At 40.8% G+C, this 19,448-nt stretch overlaps 1 protein-coding gene across 1 annotated transcript in view; it reads right to left on the bottom strand.

The window, feature by feature from the left end:
• The window catches only part of PRR16 (proline rich 16), a 199,652-nt gene extending 191,681 nt beyond the window's left edge, over positions 1-7,971 (bottom strand). Inside the window, exon 1 of the mRNA XM_042982674.1 lies at positions 7,659-7,971. Within this exon, the coding sequence (XP_042838608.1) occupies positions 7,659-7,817 (159 nt within the window). The 5' untranslated portion in view covers positions 7,818-7,971. The remainder of the gene's footprint in view (positions 1-7,658) is intronic.
• Between the last annotated feature and the right edge of the window lie 11,477 nt (positions 7,972-19,448).

The raw sequence follows: 19,448 nt of genomic DNA, 5'->3' as shown, positions 1-19,448 counted from the left end.
AATATAAAAAAAAACGAAGTAGTATTTTATTAACATTTTTTAATACTAAATAGGCCAAGATTAATTCTGCAGCACATATTTATTTGGATAATGCAAATTTCAAGGTCTAATCAACTCACTGTTAATTCTGACTTGAGACTGGTGCCCAAAATTGAGTGCCAAGTCACAAAACCAATGACTGTTACCACAAATTAATAATTAACTACAAAACAAAAATAAAAAGATTTATTAGCTTCACATAAAATTTAAAAAGCAGTGTCCGATAGATGAGTGGATAAAGAAGATGTGGGATACATATGCTGTGGAATACTATTCAGCCATAAAAAGAATGAAATCTTGTGATTTGCAACATGGACGGACCTGGAGGTCCATAATGCTAAGTGAAAAGTCAGAGAAAGACAAATACCATATGATTTTGCACATAGGTGGAATTTAAGAAACAGAACAAAAAACAAAGAAAGCAAATAAGACAAACAAAAGAACACGCTCTTTAAATACACAGTGGTTGCCAGAGGGGAGAGGGGTGAGGGGATAGGTGAGATAGATGAAGGGGATTAAGAGTAAATTTATCTTGATGAGCACTGAGAAACTTACAGAACTGTTGAATCATTACATTGTATATCTGGCACTAATATAACATAGTATGTTAATTTTACCTAAAGAAAGAAGAAAAGAAACAATGTCTATATATAGTGCTGTTGGGAGTAAAAATTTGTAAAAATTCCCCGGAAAACTGTTAATATGGATCAAATGCTCAAACACTTTTACACTCTTGACTTCTAAGAAAATGTAAACAACAGCAACAACAAATTAGGAAAAGTCATAGAGCTAAGTGGTTAAATGTCGGGGCTCTAGCACTAAAATGCCTGGCATTGAAGTCTCCCAAGTGACCTTGGGCAAGTGACTTACCTCTGGCCTCTGTTTTCTCATCTGTAAAATGGCATAACAGTAGTACCTTTCTCATATGCCTGTTTTGAGTATTAGAAGATTTAATATAACTAAATATACTTAAAGAGTACTAAGGCGGAGAGTAAAAATCTAGCTCTTAGCAGTTTTCATTGCCAAAGCAGTTTAAAAATTTTTAGTGATATTTAACAATCACAAAAATTCGTAAATTGATAGAATGTCCAACATTAGAGTATTTATACAGTAACTTACAGCAGATCTATATAATCATTATGATCTAATACTCCTTAAGAAAGCAAAAAATATCACTGCATAAAATTTCATAATTTTATGACTTCATCTATGTTAAAAATATGCATACAAAACGACTGAAAGGAAATATAGCAAAATGTTTAACATATCTATTTCTATTTGACATTAAAGATAATTTTAATTTTCTGTGTAATTTTTAGTTTTTTCCAAACTTTCTATGATACTCATATACACTATTGCTTCTGAAATGAGAAAAACAAATGAAATTAGTTCCTTAAAACAAAGTACCCATGGGGCTGGGCTTAGGGGAGGGATGCATAAGTAGAGCACGGAACATTTTTAGGGCCATAAAAATACTCTGTATGGTACCATAAGATGGATACGTGTCATTATGCATTTTTCCAAACCCAAAGAATGCACACCACCAAGAGGGAGCCATGTTATGAACTGTGGACTTTGGGTGATTATGATGTGTCAGTAGAGATTCATCAGTTGTTAAGAAATTCACCACTCCAGTGGGGGATGTTGATAATAGGGGACACAATGCATTGTGTGGAGGCAGGAGGTATCCAGAAATCTGTGCCTTCACCTCAACTTTGCTGTGAGCCTAAGCTGGATTAAAAAAAACCCAGAAAGTCTTAATAAAATACATAAATAAATTTTAAGCTTTTTTAAAAGAAAAAAAGTACTGTTTGTTGTTTACTAATCTATTTTCGGCATGAGGTTACACACATTTCAAACAGCACTGAATTAGCGCCTATTAGAATTCGAGCCCTCTAATTCCCAAAAATTGCCCATGAAATTTTTCATGAACTAGTTCCATAGAAGGATCTGTAGTTTAATTTGTTTGATAAAATATGTTTTACTCAAACTTGCAATTCTATCTCTTTTGCTATATTTTGATTTAAATACCTGAGATCCTCAAAACAGCAAAGGTAGAAAAAACATAATCCAGGTAAACATGAAACCTATCGCATTGGTTTTATTATCTATTTAGTTCACTATTGCCTGAAGCACATTATCTATTTATTGGTTTAAGGTTGCTTGAGTTTCTTATCAGCTAATTCCTTGAGTGTTGAATGGCTTTAATGCATAGAAAATAGAGACAGTGAAACATGGTTATTGGTTATCTTTATTTTCTCAGAACCATTCGTTCTTCCAGTAACATGCTAAGCCATCATGCTTAACACAAGAAAAATAAAAAACCATTTTAGCATTTTGTAAATATACTTGAGTTTAAGGAGGCAGACTGTTGCATAGTGTCGTAAAAGTATACTTATTGGTACAATTGATTGAACTGTGAAATTTCATTCATTCACAACTTTAGAACTTGGAAAATATTCCAGAGATCATTCTCTATAATTTGTTCTAGTAATGAATTTTACATGCATGGGCTTATTAACCAAAAAATATTTGGTAGGATTTCCTAGAGCAATAAACTACAGAACTTGATGTGAATAAGCCATCTGAAAAGAGGAAAACATTTAAAAACTAAAATATTAAAATTTTTTTTTTAGTGTTTATTTTTGAGAGACACAGAGAGACAGAGCACGAGCAGGGGTGGAGAGGAAAGAGAGAGGGAGACAGAATCTGAAGTAGGCTCCATGCTCCTAGCTGTCAGCACAGAGCCCGACGCTGGGCTCAAACCCACAGACCAGGAGATCATGACCTGAACTGAAATCGGGTGCTTAACCGACTGAACCACCCAGGTACCCCAAAGAACAAAAATATTTTGCAGGTAATTGTTAATTCTGTCAATTCTGTTTCCCTCAGTGTCCAAATGGACCGTTTCCAGTGGGGTTCCAAACTTTTCAAAATTAAACTTAAGTTTAATTTATTTCTCTTTATGACCTCATAAGAAAAATCATGAGTGCTTTCCAGTCTACAGTCACACTACTGACATAGCTTCCCACCTAAGTAGTCCAGTCACTAAGTGATTCCAGGGTGCAGAAAGAATAACTCATCTTAACTGGGTTCTCTATGAGAGACATATCTACTTAAAAGGCTTAGCAATAAATAAATAGATAAATAGATAAATTATATATATATATATACACATATATATATGTATATATATGTATATATATAATGTGTGTATCTAAATACACATATATAATCATATTTATCAAATATTTAAATTTAATAAATTATACTTATTAAACAAATATGTAACATATGCATATATTCAACCTATTAGCAGTCTTATTACTTCACATTATAAAGTGAAACATGGCAAAAAAGTTCAAAACTATAATGAGTCTAAACTAAATGAGAATTAGCTAAAGCAGCAACGAATTTTGTTTCTAAATCAAAAGGTTCTTTACTACATATTTCAGTGTCTTTCTAATAAGATCTGTGATACCATATTAACAACAGTATTTGATGCAAAACAATTTACCAGTGAGATCTTCATAAAATAAGAGGCAAAGCAATACCCAAAGATGTCAGATTATTTGACAACTATTTTTAAAAAGTAGTTTTTTCTATTTTTCTTAATATAAAAAAAAAGTATATGCCCACACCTAATAAACCAATGATGGCTAATTTTATCCCTAAAACTCCAGTTTCACCACTATTTTCTTCTTTTTTCCAATGTGTAGAAAAAAGCATCATGGATTAATATTGTATCCTAATGCTATTTCCTGTTAATTTCTTCTCCTCTCTACTTATTCAAATTGTAACCACATCTCAAAGATCTAAAATCTTCTGTTTTGACTCTTCATCCACCCAAAGGATTAATCCCTCATGAAAAACTCAATACATCCAGTTTTAAGACTTGGATAGGTGATCTCCTGTATGTGGCATTGATCCATTTGTGTCAATCATGACAATCTGAATAAATTGTAAGGTCCTTAAAATTCTGTCTTACCATCCTTTTTAAGCTTTGACATTCTTCACCAAAGTCTTGCTACATTACTAAGTACACAGCAAATATCATTGTATAAATCTACACACACTAATTCTTATTCTCAATTCTGCTTTTTATTCTCAAGCCCATTAGATCAGAGTGAGAGTGGCCACTAAAAGCAGTAATAATGCCTTTTTACACTAGTGATGTTCAAAGACAGTTAAAATGCATCCCAAACTGATGTTTTGAGGTCACTGAGACCAGAAACTATAAATTCTTCTTCTTGGTAGCCATGAAAAGATAATACAGTACTTGGCACATAGTAGGTACTCAGTAAATACACTGAATTATGTGTAAGGCTTTTCCATTATACTATAGAAGATCAAAAGACCCTCATTATTTCTGAAAATCATTTAAGATTTTACTGAATACCGAGGGTAGAATAAAACGGACCTTAGAGTTTCCAGAAATCCTGTTCCTTTTCTTCCAAGATATAATCCAATTATAAATGATGAAGCAATGATCAGTAAATAACTAATCATAGAAGACACTCATCATAGTTTTGTCCTAATTAGTAACGTGTTTCAAGCAGTCACTACTATGTTCGAACCTACTCCAATACCTGAATTTTCAAATGACTCAAGTCCAGAAAACTTCTGAAAAGAAAAGCAATTTCAAAATAACCTCCAACACAGGTCCAGTATTGTTGGTGCAGAGTTTATGTAAAAATAAAAATGGAATATTCAAAAAAGAATATTGCCTTTTAGAATAGAAAAAGCAGAAAAGAAAAATACCATATGGTGACTGATAAAGTGATCTAGTCATAATCACTTTTTTTATTTCTAATTTCTGTTCCAAGTTAATAAGAACTCTTGGCTAATTTATATCAAGATAGAGTATGGCCTAAAGGCATACCATTGACAATAAAAGAATTAGATTCTAAATATAACAGTTTATGTTCAATATATACCAATGATAAACTGCCAGAATACTGAATCTAACCAATGATGAACAGTGAAATTCATGTTTACAAGTCACAGATCTAGAGACCAACAAGGTTTGCAATTTTACAGTTTTAAGTTACTCCTCCATACAAAACTACATCAAAGATACGTTCAGTCACATGTGCAGTGTTATCTTCAAAAGATAAATGCTGGACAACTGCAAGATGTCATAGGTTAAACATGCCCTATAAATATTTGTTCTCAAAATAACTATCATTCACATTACATAAATGACCAATGCTCTGAGATTCAGCCTTAGCATATACAACTCCCTGCGTAAACCTAGGATGATGACAGCCTCACAGAAGTAATTAACAATCCCACGACATCATTTATCATTCATAAATTTCACTCTCAGGGTAAGATTTTTACACAAAAGGCCCTGGCAGCCAATCAAAGATTCCAAAGCATTAAGTCAAAATTTTATTTCTGGATCTGTCTGGAAGATAGATCCTTTCATTTACTTGGTTGTACATTATTTATGTTTTCCCATACTCTTAATAAACGACCGGTTTTTGTTTTTTTTTCCCTTATAAAGCCTCAAATAAATGAAGACACAGAAAGAGAGAAAGAGAGACCCACAAATTTTCTGATTTCCTTCTTTGGGATTCTAATCAAGAGTCTCAGGGAGGTTAAAAGTTTCAATGTAGATCTATCTGGTCTCCAAAAGCCTATAGAATAATGAGGCAAAGCAGAACCAGGCCCATGTGCAGTTCCTCTTTATTTATTCTGTCTAAAATAGACAGTGGAGTGACACATCGTAACATAAGGAAGCATGTGCCCATAAATGCAGACTTTTGACTGCCTTTTTTCTTAATTCCAGCCTCCTGCCTTGACAGTAAACACATGACTTTGCTGACAAAGGTTTCCCACACTTCCCACCGTAGAAACCTCAACTACTACAAAATTTTGCCAAAAGGAACATGCCCAAATTTGTTCATTTTTTAAAACGCCATAATGTTTCAGATGAAAACACAGCCTGCCAAAGACGTCAAATAAAAGAATAACAAAGAAACGAACAGCATCTTTAGACTTGAATGTCAATGCATAACCTCGCCATCTGTCAACCAGTTGTGAAGCAATGATCCCAGAAAAGCCCTGCAAACACGAACAAGTTAGATCCTTGCACCGATCATCTGTATCAATCTCCACTCTCAGGACCTCAGTGGCAATTATGCTCTATGGAACAATCTACAGAAATGGCATGTGCCACCGGCAAACCGAACCCTGCCAATGAATGGGCCATTTTAACAGATTTTCATTCGGTAACGCGCGGAGTTCAGTTCCTAGAGGTAATGGGAAATCGGAGGAGAAAGGGAGTTGGGCTGTGGGGGAGAGGGGAGGGTCTCTTTCCTCACGTTTGGATTGGAAATTGGATTCAGGAGGTTAATCTCTGGAGGCCAGACATCCAAACAACCCTCAGTCTCCTCCCACTTGGCCTCATGAACAGGAATACAATTTTGGACCTCGCGTCTGCCCCACTCCTTCCCTTCCCGCCGCGGCCACCACCTTAGAAGTTACAGTCTGAGCTCTCGCACAACTGCGGGTGCGGACGCCCGGACCGAGAACTGCACCAGCCGTCCTTAGGGAGATGAACAGCGGGCTGGGACTCGGCCACCAGCTCCGCGAAGCCACCAGCTGCCGCCCGGCCGGGCTCGCGGGCGACCCCACCCCTCCCCCACCCCCCTCGCCTGGAGCAGCCGCCTGAGTTACGCAGCCTCAGCCCCGACACCTCCCCGGCTGCTTTCATTCCTGATCACAGGGGATAGGGGTGGGAGGCCAGAAGTGGAACAGAGGGTGAGGGTGAAGGGGCAGCGGGAAAGAACCCAAACAGTCGGGTTCGCAAGAGCCAGGACGCCAAGTGGCAGGACCCCGGTACACACACACCACACACGCGCACACGCTCACCCACGCGCCCCGCTCCCCCGGTTCAAAGCCAAGCGGCTACAAGATGGGAGCAACGCAGGAGGTGGGGTGGCGGGAAGGCCCGGAGTTACGGGGAGCGACGTTAGGAGGGCAGGGGATGCTTCAGGAACTGCGAAAGTGAGAAAGTCCCAGACCCCCGTCTCCATCCCCAAGTCTGGGCTGCCCTGCCTGCAGCCCCGGTCGCCTTCCACCCAGCGCAGCTCGGGAGGCGGGGAGGGGAGCCAGAGCCGAGCTTCCCCCAGGCTGCCCTCCCCGGCCTGGCCCAGGGCCCGGAACCCGGCCCCCCTCCAGCCCCGGCTTGGGGAGGCTGCCAGGCAAGGAGCGACTTGCCAAAGGACTCTGGGGGAGCAAGAGGGCAGGACAGGAGCATTTTGCACGCTCCGGCCGGGCTGCTCATTTCTTCCTCTGTCGACACACCCCCAGTGAGCCCCCCTTCCCCGACAATACACGCACAGATACAGAGACACGCACGCGTTCGCCCTTCCCACGATCCCAGGTCCATCGATTAAAACACTAGTTGATTTCTTCCTGATTAAAAAGGAAAAAAAAAAAAAGTGCAGCAACTCTTTTCAGGAGTCGCCGGAGCAAGGAAAGTCCGTCTGCAGGCGTCCTTCTATAGTTTGCTAGGAGTTAAGAAATCTGGCGGTCCCCACTGAGAACCGGACCGGAACCCCGAGGGGGCGAAAGGTGACGAACTCCTTCCCCACCCCCGCGCCTCTCACCTCCTTAAGTTCCTTGGCCACGTCCTTCAGGTCGCCCAGTACTAATTCCAGATCCTCCACGATGATCTTGATCTGTTCCTTCACCTTGGTTTTGGAGGCTGCCGGCGGTCCCTCGGCTGGACAGGACGAGGAGGGGGTCCCCTTGGACTTGGCTGACATTCTCTGGGGGCAGGCGAGGCAGGTCAGCACAGGCGGGCGAGCGGAGGCTGCTGCGCGCCCCCGTCCCTGGCGCTGCTGCGGCCGCTGCCGCCACGAGCCCCCCGCATCTTGGACGCTCCCCGGGCAGCGGCGGGAGGCTGCGCTCGGCGCTCGGCAGGGCGGCCGCACCGTGGTGCTGCCATCAACTCCCCGAGACGCGGCGCTGGGCTCGGGGCTGCAGACGGGCGAGCAGCGCGCCTGCGCCTCCTCCCGCCGCCGCCCGCCGCTCTCGCGCACACACGCGCTCGCTCCCCGCCCGCGGAGACGGCCGCCCGGCCGCCGCGCCCCGGGCCGTCAGCTGCAGTCCCCGCGGCCCGGCGCTCCGGGAGCTCTCGCCCGGCACGCGGGCGTCCGCGAGCAGGGACACAAGTCCGCGCCCTGCCCGGCCCTGGCCTTCATCCTGAAATGCCCTCGTCTCCGCAGCCGGCTGGGGGGTCTTCTCACACCTAGCCGGCTTCCTTCCTTCTCCCCCGCTAGCAGAGCCCTGGTTCCCCACCACACTTTAGGACAAAATGGAAAGAACCCCCCCCCCCCCCCGGTAGGGCCAGGAGTTGCGTTTAGGGGCAGTAAAGCGACCCTAAGTGTTTATCGAGGACCCAAGTATGTTCAGAAGGCCTCCAATCATTCTCCTAGTTGATCTAGGAGTTACACAGAGGTGTTCCTACTTCTGCAGGAAAAAGAGAGAGAGAGAGAGAGAGAGAGAGAGAGAGAGAGAGAGAGAGAAATGTGCACAAAGACCCCTCACCCGTGGAATAATGAAATGCAGCCACAGTTCTTGAACGAGGTTGCCTAATCCTGCTGATTCCACAAAACTAATAGCGGATGTATTAATTTCACGTCCCCACACCAAAAATCCCTCAGGGAGACTGAGTCATCTTGGCTGTACTTATCTGGGACAGGTCCTCTCTCTCTCTCTCTCTCTCTCTCTCTCTCTCTCTAACTATTCTTTCTGTTTTCATGACCTATGCTGATGTATGTTTGGGTAGATACGCTGTCTAGATCTCCTCTTGAAAGAGCTGAATAAGAAGAGTTTGCCTCCAACTTTTTTTTTCCCCCATCATTTTTTTTTTTAATCTCCATTTCAAGCCTTTCGCTACTAAATAGGAAATAACTTTCTGACTGTTCTGCCAAAGGATCCAGGGAGGAGAGCTAATAGGAAGCCTTCAGTCTCATTCTCAGTAGGTGGCTCCCATTCTCATTAGCTAAAGTTTTAATTTCCTTAGTAACAAACCCATGGGCTATTAGCTACTGACCTCGCAGGATGGTTTTACTTTATTGTCTTCAGTGCACACTACTCCAAATCATTATTTTAATAGGCTTCCCATTTTGGCCATGCCTTAGCAGGGCCCTTGTTTTTTGCTTCTCACACCCTAGGTTGTCCCAACAAGCCTCTTTAGATGAAAAAAATCTTGGCACTTCTCCCCTTCTGAGTTCCTTAAGCCCTCCATAATCAATCACTGTCTTAATTCTGAACACCTTCCCTTGACAAAATCATTGGAAGTCATATATGAATATGGAAAAAAGACGCACCGGAAGAAAAAAATAGACATTTAGATAGGATGCCTCAGCAGGAGCTGCTGGGAGACAATTAAAATAAGGAAAGAATAAAAGAAGCAGTGTGCAGTAAGAAAATTGGAGAGGAGAAAAAGGAAGAAATAATTAGAAGTGTTCAATAAGCAATATGCTCAACGTCTCTGAGGTAGGGAGAACAGATTTTTTTTTTCTAAGTTCCTTTATCTCTGCAGGTTCTTTATTTTATAAAGATGTAACAGTAAAAATAATTTTATCAGGTTTACAAACTCTCCTACTGGAAATTTCTGATCTTTAATGATAGCTTTATTTTATATGTGAATAAAGATAAATGGTCAGAAATGGCAGGAGAGCATAAGGAAAAAAAAAAAGGAAAAATGCTTTTTCTCTAGCTTTGAATTGTTGACTCTCAGTTATAGGCAGGTAGATACAGAAGCCCACAAAACTCAAAGTGTCAAGAACATTGGAGAGGAGGAAAAGAAGGGATGTTTTCCTTTCCACTGACAAAAGAATACTCTTACAACTTAAGAATATATCCATGCTACTCTGAATCTCCTTCACTAAAGATAAAAAAAAATAAATCTGTTGTCCTAAGATATCCATTAGTATTAATGAACTAAACTATTCTGGCTCAAAATCAAATCATAATTATCACTCTAAAACATAACATCCATATCCATAGCACAACTTATTCTTAAATAATGGCTGTCACCTGTCTAGATCTGTATTTGAATATAATACAGAGTCAAGTGAAAGGGGACTTCCAAATCCAAACTAGAAGGCTGGTAGGACCCACCAGGGGTGGCTACCACGATCTTCCAGTTATTAAACAGGTATGGGTAAAATATGCCTAAAGAAGAAATTCTTACAAAGAGAGTTAAAAATATTGAAGAGAAGGAAGAAGAATGAAAAGGACACATAAAGTCTATTTACTTTTTTTTTTTTTTACACTTATGGAAAAAACATAATTTATTCCTTTGGCTTACCCTGGACTCTCTCAGAGGTTCATATATGAAGTTTTAAAGCCAAATTATGGGGACCACACCGCAAAGTGACACATAGTAAAATTTACCATCAATCTGTCCATAAATTTGTTTATGTACTAGCACTATGTACTGCAAATGCGTACATAACTCAAACCTCATCACTTAGATACACACACAAAAAAAGAAAGCCTTATTCACAGAAGTGGTCGTGTACCCAGCATTTTATTCTTTCTGTCTCTTTATCTATATTTTCTGGGATTTGCAGCAAGAAGGATTGGATAATTATAGGAGATCATCTAGTGGTTGTTTTTTTAGTTACAAGCAGTTATCAGTTTTCTTGAGCGCACGCGTGTGTGCGTGTGTGTGTGTGTAATCTATCGCGAAGGGTCCCTGATAATTAACCTGTAGGAAATGTTATGACACTGACATAATTTTTAAGTCACAAAGAGTTCAAGAATATTCCAAAATACCGTGTTCCATTTTGTTGGCAGTAGCTCTTATGGATTCTCATTACCTTAACAATGCTTATCGATTCTCAAAAAAGGATGATATGCATAATATAACATCGCTTTTAATGCTTTGACTTTGATTTTCTTTTTCTTTTGCAGGAAATTATTTTTTGTTTGGAAAATCTAATAAAGTTATTAGAGATATTTGAAAATGTAAAAAAAAAAAGAAGGCGACACTGCTCTGACCAAAACAGTTTTCACTGGGGGACTGAGGAGGAGTGTGGTGGAGAAGGACACGGATGTCTAAAGGACAAAATGTTGTCACTGAAACACAGCTGAGAGAAATTAGGAAAGTTCTCCATATATATGTTGACTATTAAATAAGTATATTGCATATGTCCGGGCAGAGGTTCTCTAACTGGTTAAAGCACTGATTACTAGATCCTACCTCCAGGGTGTCTGATCCAGTAGGTCTGGGGTGGGGTCTGAAATTTGCCTTTAACATGTTTCTGGGCAGCTGGAAAGGGACCACATTCTGAAAATCATTGGTTGGAGAGATTAAAAGAAAACTTGAGTTTTGTTTTGTTTTGTTTTGTTTTTTTCCAGAGTAAGCCTTAAAGGTCATCTAGTTCTATCTCTTTATGTTATAGGTGAGAAAACCAAGGCCTTGGGCAGTTAAATGGTACATCAATGTTTCATATCTAGGGAATACAAATTAAGAGCTAGAACTCTGTGTTGACTCATACATCTTGTGGAGTGGTCTCCATTTGTCTGGAGAAATGTCTCCTTTTTATCAACTGCTTTTGGCATGATGTCTACCTACTATAGATAAATGCATACTGGTTTAACAAACGTGATCTGGAAGTTTCAGTGGAAGTCTTTAAAGTCAATGGACTTTGATTCAACAAATTTTTTTTAAATGGCTACTTTAGGCACGACTCTACACTATGGAGGATATGTACGACTAGGTTTAGCACGACACAGTCCCAGCAGGAACAACTTTAGATTAACTCCACACATGACTCTAATATAAAAACCGAGATTAACTCAAAGTATCTAATCTTGCCCTCTTTCCCAACTGTAGTCAGTTTATTTTACTTGACATCCAAAGTCAATATATACTTGGCTTTTTTTTTTTTATCCATGTGACAGAAACTGAACTTTTGCTTAACTCAACAAAGGAAATTATTTCATAGCCAAAGCAAAGTATGGATAGAAATATCTTCGAGTAGGACTGGAGTCAGAAGTTCTGAGACCACTGAGACTATGTCTTTCTGTCCCTGTATCCCACCCTCTTTTCGTGCGTTCTTTCTCTTAAGCTCATTCCTACATAAAGTTAAAACATGGTCACCGGTAAGTCAAGGCTCACATTTTCACAACTTTTGCAGCTAGAAAAGAAAAAGATCATCACGGCAAGTGCCCAGGAGACGACTTTGATAGGTCTAGCTTAGGCTATGGACACATGAGCCAATCACTGCGACTGAGTTTGGTGCAAAGCTGCTACCAGAGTTGTGCCATTTTTATAGAAAAGACTTACATTTTTATACTTATTACCATGATTTTCCAGCAGGTGGCACTAAAACAAGTTATTCTAACAAAATCTGTATATTATGATAATTTTCTTATATGGAAGTAAAGTGTTTTCAGGAAGTAAAATCATTTTCAGATTCACACAAAGAAAGACCCCATATGAATCAGCACTGTTTGGGGAGAAACTGATGACAAAAAAGTACAGTGACTGGCCCAACTTCAATCAAGTCGTCTGTACCTATGCCCTATTTCTCCTCCAAAAGAGGAGGTGTGCCCCTGGGGGGAAAAATAGGTATCCACCATACACACTTTAATTGGATCACATACCTTGATTTTTTTCTCACACTTAGAGGTTGATATTTTATCTTTAAACATTTTTTAATGTGCATTCATTTTTGACAATGAGAGAGAGAGAGAACGTGTGTACAAGTGGGGAAGGGACAGAAAGAGAGAGACAGAGGATCAGAAGAGGGTTCAGGGCTGACAGCAGCGAGCCTGGTGCAGGGCTCGAACTCACAAAAGGTGAAATCGTGACCTAAGCTGAAGTCGGACACTCAACCAACTGAGCCACCCAGGCCCCTCCTAAAGACTGACATTTTTAAATTGTTCTTGCTTCCCAAAGCGAGCTTCACTCAAGTCTTAGATTGGACATTCAGTTCACCCATGCCAAGAACCCTTCATCCATTCCCATCTCAGGGTCCCAGCTTTAAAGACCTGACCCAGCCCAGAGCTGCTGAACTGCCCCCACCACATATGGAAGCAATACTGAAACAATTACCCTCTTTCCTCCACTCAGGAGTTTCCACTCATCCTGAATCCCTGGGACCTGTGCCTGACATCTCATTCTGCCTCTCAGCTTCAAACTTCTGGGCCAAGTGAACAGAGAACCCGAGACTTTCAATACTCCAGGACTGTTACAGACGTGCCAAAGAGGTGTTTTTAAGACTTGGCCACTTGCCACTCTGCACAGTTTAATAGCTTAGCAGTCTCTTTCCCTGGAAGGCGATTTAGCCACAACCAAGGAAAACTTGATCATTTAGTAGAAAACAAGACACCCTATTAGTACCAAGATCACTGAAACTTCTCATTCATGCATCCAATTAATTTTCATAGATACTTGGCAATTGCTGTTCTTAGAAGTTTAAGGGTCCTCAGTTTTTGTCTTAGTTTTTGTTTTGTTCCTTCCAAGAAAGTAAGGGTGAACCGAGAACAATTACTGGTTTTGATAACGTCAGAGAGGAGAAGTTGGCAGTGGTTGTACCCTCCCTCTGCTTAAGCAATACTCTGGTCTTCAGGCATATAAAGCCAAGTCCTGCCGGGTATAAGGTGGCCAGGAATGCCATCCACTGTGTATGGCCAGATAGATTATGTAGTTTTAGTTCCTTATCTGAAAACTGGGATGGAATGACCTAACTCTGCAATGCTCTAGTCTAGAGCATTCTGTACAATGCTGAGTATAAGGACTCAGACACCTTTCCACTCTGAGCTAGTGGACCATGATACAATCATTGGGATCCATAATGAAGCCACTACTCTATTTAATCCGCATGCTACCTCCATTTTTTATCTCTCTTGCTCATCAAAAGTCCATGAGCTTTTGCCCAAGCCTCAACCTAAACTTCAAATATATATTGTTATAGTCTGAATGTTTAGGTGCCCAAGGCATTCCTATGTTGAAGGCCTAATTCCCAGTGTGATGGTATTTAGAGACGGGGCTCTTGGGAGGTAGCTAAATTAGTCCATGAAAGTGGGGCCTTATAATAGCATTAATGGCTTTATAAGGAGGGAGGGAGGGAGGGAGGGAGGGAGAGAGAGAGAGAGAGACAGAGAGAGAGAGATGTCTCCTTCTATGAGTGTGCACCAAAGAAAGGCCATGTGAGGCCACTGGGGGAAGACTGACACGCTAGGAAGAGAATCCTCACCAGGAACTGAATTGGCTGACACACTGATCATGGATTTCCTAACTTCCAAAAACTGTAAGAAAATAAATACCAGTTATTTAAGCCACCCAGTTTATAGTATTCTGTTATGGAAGCCAAAGCTAAGACAGATTTTGTTTTGTTTTTCCAGCTTTAGTGACATGTAACTGACATATAACATCGTGTAAGTGTAGGGTGTACAATGTGATGATTTGAAATACTTGTATATTGTAAAACGGTTGCCACCTTTGCATTAGCTAACATCTTCATCCTGTCACATAATTACCATTTCTTTCTTGCAGTGAAGACATTTAAGATCTTCTCTTTTGAGAACTTTCATGTAATACAGAGTTACTAACTACAGCCACTACGCTGTACTATTAGATCCTGAGAACTTACTCATAACTGAGTTTGTACCCTTTGACCAACATCTCCCCCCTTTTTTTTGCCATTCCCTACCACTGGTAACCACCGCTATACTGTCTGTTTCCATGAGTTAAGCTTTTTAAGATTCCACTTTTAAATGATATGGCACTTTGTTTTTCTCTGTTTGATGTAGCATCATGCTCTCAAGATTGATACAACTTGTCACAAATATCAGGGTTTGTTTATCACGGCTGAATAATACTCCATTATTCAGAGAGGAGAGAGAGAGAGAGAGAGAGACAGAGAGAGAGAGATATCTTTCTTACCCACTCATTTGTTGAGTTTCCGTGTCTCCATCCAATGTCTTCCAACCAATTCATAAGTTGTTTCATGTCTTAGCTATTGTGAATAATCCTTCTGCAAACATGGGAATACAGAGAGCTCTTTGAGATCCTGATTTCATTTCCTCTGGATGTATTTCCAGAAGCAGGGTTACTGAGTCATATGGTGGTTTGAAGGCAGATTTTGATACTAAGAAGTGGGGCATTGCTATAATAAATATGTTAAAATGTGGAAGCAGTTTTGGAACTTGGTGAGGAAGTTTTGAGGTGTATGCTAGAACTATGGATATGAGGGCCAGTCTGGTGAGGACCAAGAAAGAGCAGTGCTGGAGTGGAAGCATAAAAACTCAAGAACAGAATGTCTGTAGAAATACGGACATTACAGGCCATTGTAGTGAGGTCTCAGATGGAAATAAGGAACATGTTGGTGGAAACTGGAGGAAAGGTGATTCTTTTTATAAAGGGGCAAAGAACTTGGCTGAAATATTTTGATATTCTCCTGTTTCCTAGAAGGCAGATCTTGGGAGCGATGCAATTAGATATTTAACAGAGGAGATTTGGGGAAAGGACCCAAGGAGCAGCGTGCCTCCTCCTGGTTGCCTACAGTATAAGGCAAGAAGAGACAGATGAATTGAAGAGACAGATGAAGAGACAGACAGAAGAATTGTTAAATAAAAAGGAACCAGAACTTAAACATTAAGACAACTATTAGCCTTGTCTTGCAAAAACAAACAAACAAAGAAACACATTCAAAAGAGGACACCATGTGTGTGGCTGGCCAATCAACAAAGAGATTATAGATTATAGGAATTGAACACAGTTTGTTTGAACTGAAGGGGAGGGCAATGGGTTGAAATGGAGATGGGAGGCGGTCAGATTCTTGGATCCTATAGCACTGGGTCACAGAGCTATTAGGATGTGAACATGCATTCTCCTTCAAGAAAGGGGGAAAAGGACCCCAAAGGCAATTCGGAGAGCATCCGGGCCACCACTGAGGTTTTAACAGGCTCAATAGGCTTCCACCAAAGACCTGAGCATGAGTCCATCCCTCAAAGCCATGGGGCCAGGCTGTCCCCATCCTTGGGGGTGTAACCCAGTCCAGCAGAGCCACAGAGGTGGGACCACTGCCTAGGTCGGCTAGTAAGGCAGAGCCCTGAACCAGAGAGGATTGATTATTCACAAGCTTTAACAACTGATGAAACATGCCTTTATTTATTTATTTATTTTATTTATTTGACTTGCTGGGGACCCATCACCCTTTCCTTCTCTTCCTCCCTTTTAGAATGGGAATGTCTGTCCTATGCTTGCCCCATCGCTGTATGTTGGAAGCACATTAACGATGTGTCTGGTTTCATAGGTTCATAGCAAAACAGCAATTTTGCTTCATGATGAGTTAAAACCTCCAGTTTCACCCACACTGATTCTGATGATATTTAGATGAGACTTTGGACTTTAGGCTTTAAGGATGATGCTGGACTAAGTTATGATTTTCGGGGGCTATTGGGATGAAATGAATGTATTTTGCATGTGAGAAGGAGATGAATTTGGGGGGCCTAGAGCAAAACGTTATTGACTGAAAGCTTGTGTTTGCTCAAAATTCAGATGTTTAAGCCCTAAGCCCAGTGTTATTTGGAGATGGGGCCTTTGGGAGCTAACTGGGGGAACAAGAGGTCATGAGGATGGGCCTTCATCTCAGGATTCGTGACCGTGCTCTAAGAAGCCTTCTGTCAATACCTCTCTCTTACCCACACTTCCTCTTCTCCCTCCCCCACTCCATCTCCTTCTCCCCCCCTCCCCACCCCCTCCCCACCCCCCCAGTCCCTTTCCCTGTCTTTCTCCGTGCAAGCAGCAAGGACCTGCCCTGTCATGTCAAGACACAGTGAGAAGGCAGCTGTCTACAAGCCAGGAAGAAAACTCTCACTAGGAACCAAACCTGCTGGCACCCTGATCTTCGACTTTGCAGCCTCCAAAACTATGAGAAAATAAATCTCTGTTGTTTAAGCCACACCATCCATGTTTTTTTGTGATGGCAGCCAGAGTTCTCTCAGACAGGTATTACCCATCTCAGAGGAGTTCTAGAATTACATGAGGATGGTGTCATCTCTTAAAGAGTGTTTGAGGTAAGCTGTGGAGTCTGGCTAGTGCACAGAGCGTATACATGAAGAACGTCCTCCAGAGGTTTTGCAACACACAAGCTGTAAAGTTGAAGTTAAATTCCTCTGAAATGGACAGAAAGCAGTAGGGAGAAAGAGACGGTAGTTAGCCCAGTTAGGCTGGTTGCTGTGGGTGTGCAATAGATACAGCCTCAGGGCCTAAACCAGGGAAGAATAATGAGGCTAGATTGGAAATAATCCATAGGTTTTTCAGGAATGAGAAGGAGGCATCAGCCACAGGCTCTGGCAACTAATTCAATACATCAGTGCAAAAGATATCAAGCTTTTGATTTTAAGATTCTGAGTATATGTTATTTGCAAATGCTCATTCAAATAGGTTTTGAAATGTACTTAAAAGCCATGCATAGGGGCGCCTGGGTGGCTCAGTCGGTTAAGCGGCCGACTTCAGGTCATGATCTCGCGGTCCGTGAGTTCGAGCCCCACGTCGGGCTCTGTGCTGACCGCTCAGAGCCTGGAGCCTGTTTCAGATTCTGTGTCTCCCTCTCTCTGACCCTCCCCCGTTCATGCTTTGTCTCTCTCTGTCTCAAAAATAAATAAACGTTAAAAAAAAAGCCATGCATAATCTGGTAGTGATGCATTTCCATGGACTCAAAGAAAAATAAGCGAAATGAATGTTTCATCTAATAGGAAACCAGAGTTCAAGTGTGTATGTAAATGATACATTATTTAAAGACTAGATATTATCAAAGTTCATGCATAAGAATAGTCAACATCACAGAATAACCAGATGCCCACACCCTAATGTAAAACACTCATTTATAGCATTGTAGAAAATCTTAGGATTTCAGGATTGGAAATGACCTTAGAAGCCATAGAATCAAATCTTTTAATCTTATGGATACACACACTGAGTTCAGAGAGATTACGTGATTAGTCAGAGATCACAGAATCAAGGAGTGACCAGAATCAGACCTGATACTTGGTCATACATGAACCCTCGAGTGATACAAATAGATCAAGAGAACAGTAGCTACCCCCAAACTAGCTCTTTGAAAAAGCATTGTATAATAATGAGGGATCATAAAAACCATCTCTCCTACCTTAAACACTCCCTACATCTTGAGGCCCATGGGCAATCTCTAGTACTTTAAAACGTCTTGATGATAATATCCTTTGAAAGATAGCAGGGATTAGAAAAAGGAAGCAGTAATGTGAGCGGGCCTAGAAAAGCTGGCAAGACCTCTAAGGACAGTATCAGAATAAGACAGAAAAGCAACTGTTAACTTGATAATACAGCAAAAAAAAAAAAAAAATAGTATGTAACTTTTCATAACAGATTTCTGAGTATTAGGTTTCAAACTTGAATATATGTATAACGGATGGCAACATATAAAATATTTTTAACCACCTGTCACTATCAAAATTGGATCAAAGCCTTGATATCTCTGCTATTTTAATAATATTTGGCTCTAATTTTACTACAATTTTCTCAATATCCTTTTCCATACTTGCAAGCTGTTTCCTTTCCAAAGACTTCTAATTCCTTGAAACTATTTTCAACTCAGCACGTATCTGTAAATGCTATAATTAATAGGGAAGAATGCTCAGTGTTGATCAATTTTAAGACAATGCATTTATTCCACAGTGGCACCCCCATCATAACGCCTTCTATATTCCTTAGCTTTTCACATAATTTCTGTAAAAACTTCTTAGTATTACCATGGATAAAGTCCTCTTAGGCTATATTTTCAGCACTCTGAGCACCAGCTCAACTAGTACTGAGGCAGGGAGTTTGAAAACGGTTCAGCCCTTTCCCACATAGCACAGTGGGACAGCATGGTGTCATTAAATGCCATTCATATCAACTGTCCAGATATCTAAAAAGCCCCCGGAGTGTTTCCTTTAAAAACCACTTCCCTGTGTGGTTTTTAGAATCTAACAGAAGAAAAAGTCTCTATCCCTTATTTTGGGTTTTTAAAGACTAGTACAAAGCGCTGTTTTATTCTTTCTAAACAATCAAGCAGCAGGCAATGGGGAAAACTCAGTAGATGTGACATTAGACATCTTAGGTTTGAAATTCATATTCTGTCACTGGCTCTGTGATCTTAGACACTGAAACTCCACCACCATTTGCTTCTGTATCTGCCAGTGTGATTACATACCTATTTGCAAAAGTGAATGGAGAATCAAAGGAGATAATTATGTGGAAATGTTTTGTAATCTGTGAATTACTCAACAAATGTTAGTCGCTGTTATTCTTCGTGTGTTTGTTTTGATGGATGTTCTCTGTGCATCAAGGAACCTGCTACCTCCAGCGCTCCAGGACTTGGCTGCTTTCCAGAACTGCTTGATTAAGT

Source organism: Panthera tigris, chromosome A1 (assembly GCF_018350195.1).
Source record: "Panthera tigris isolate Pti1 chromosome A1, P.tigris_Pti1_mat1.1, whole genome shotgun sequence".
NCBI lineage: Eukaryota > Metazoa > Chordata > Mammalia > Carnivora > Felidae > Panthera > Panthera tigris.
Note: the sequence above shows the minus strand (reverse complement) of the source record. Positions and strands in the feature narration are given on the sequence as shown.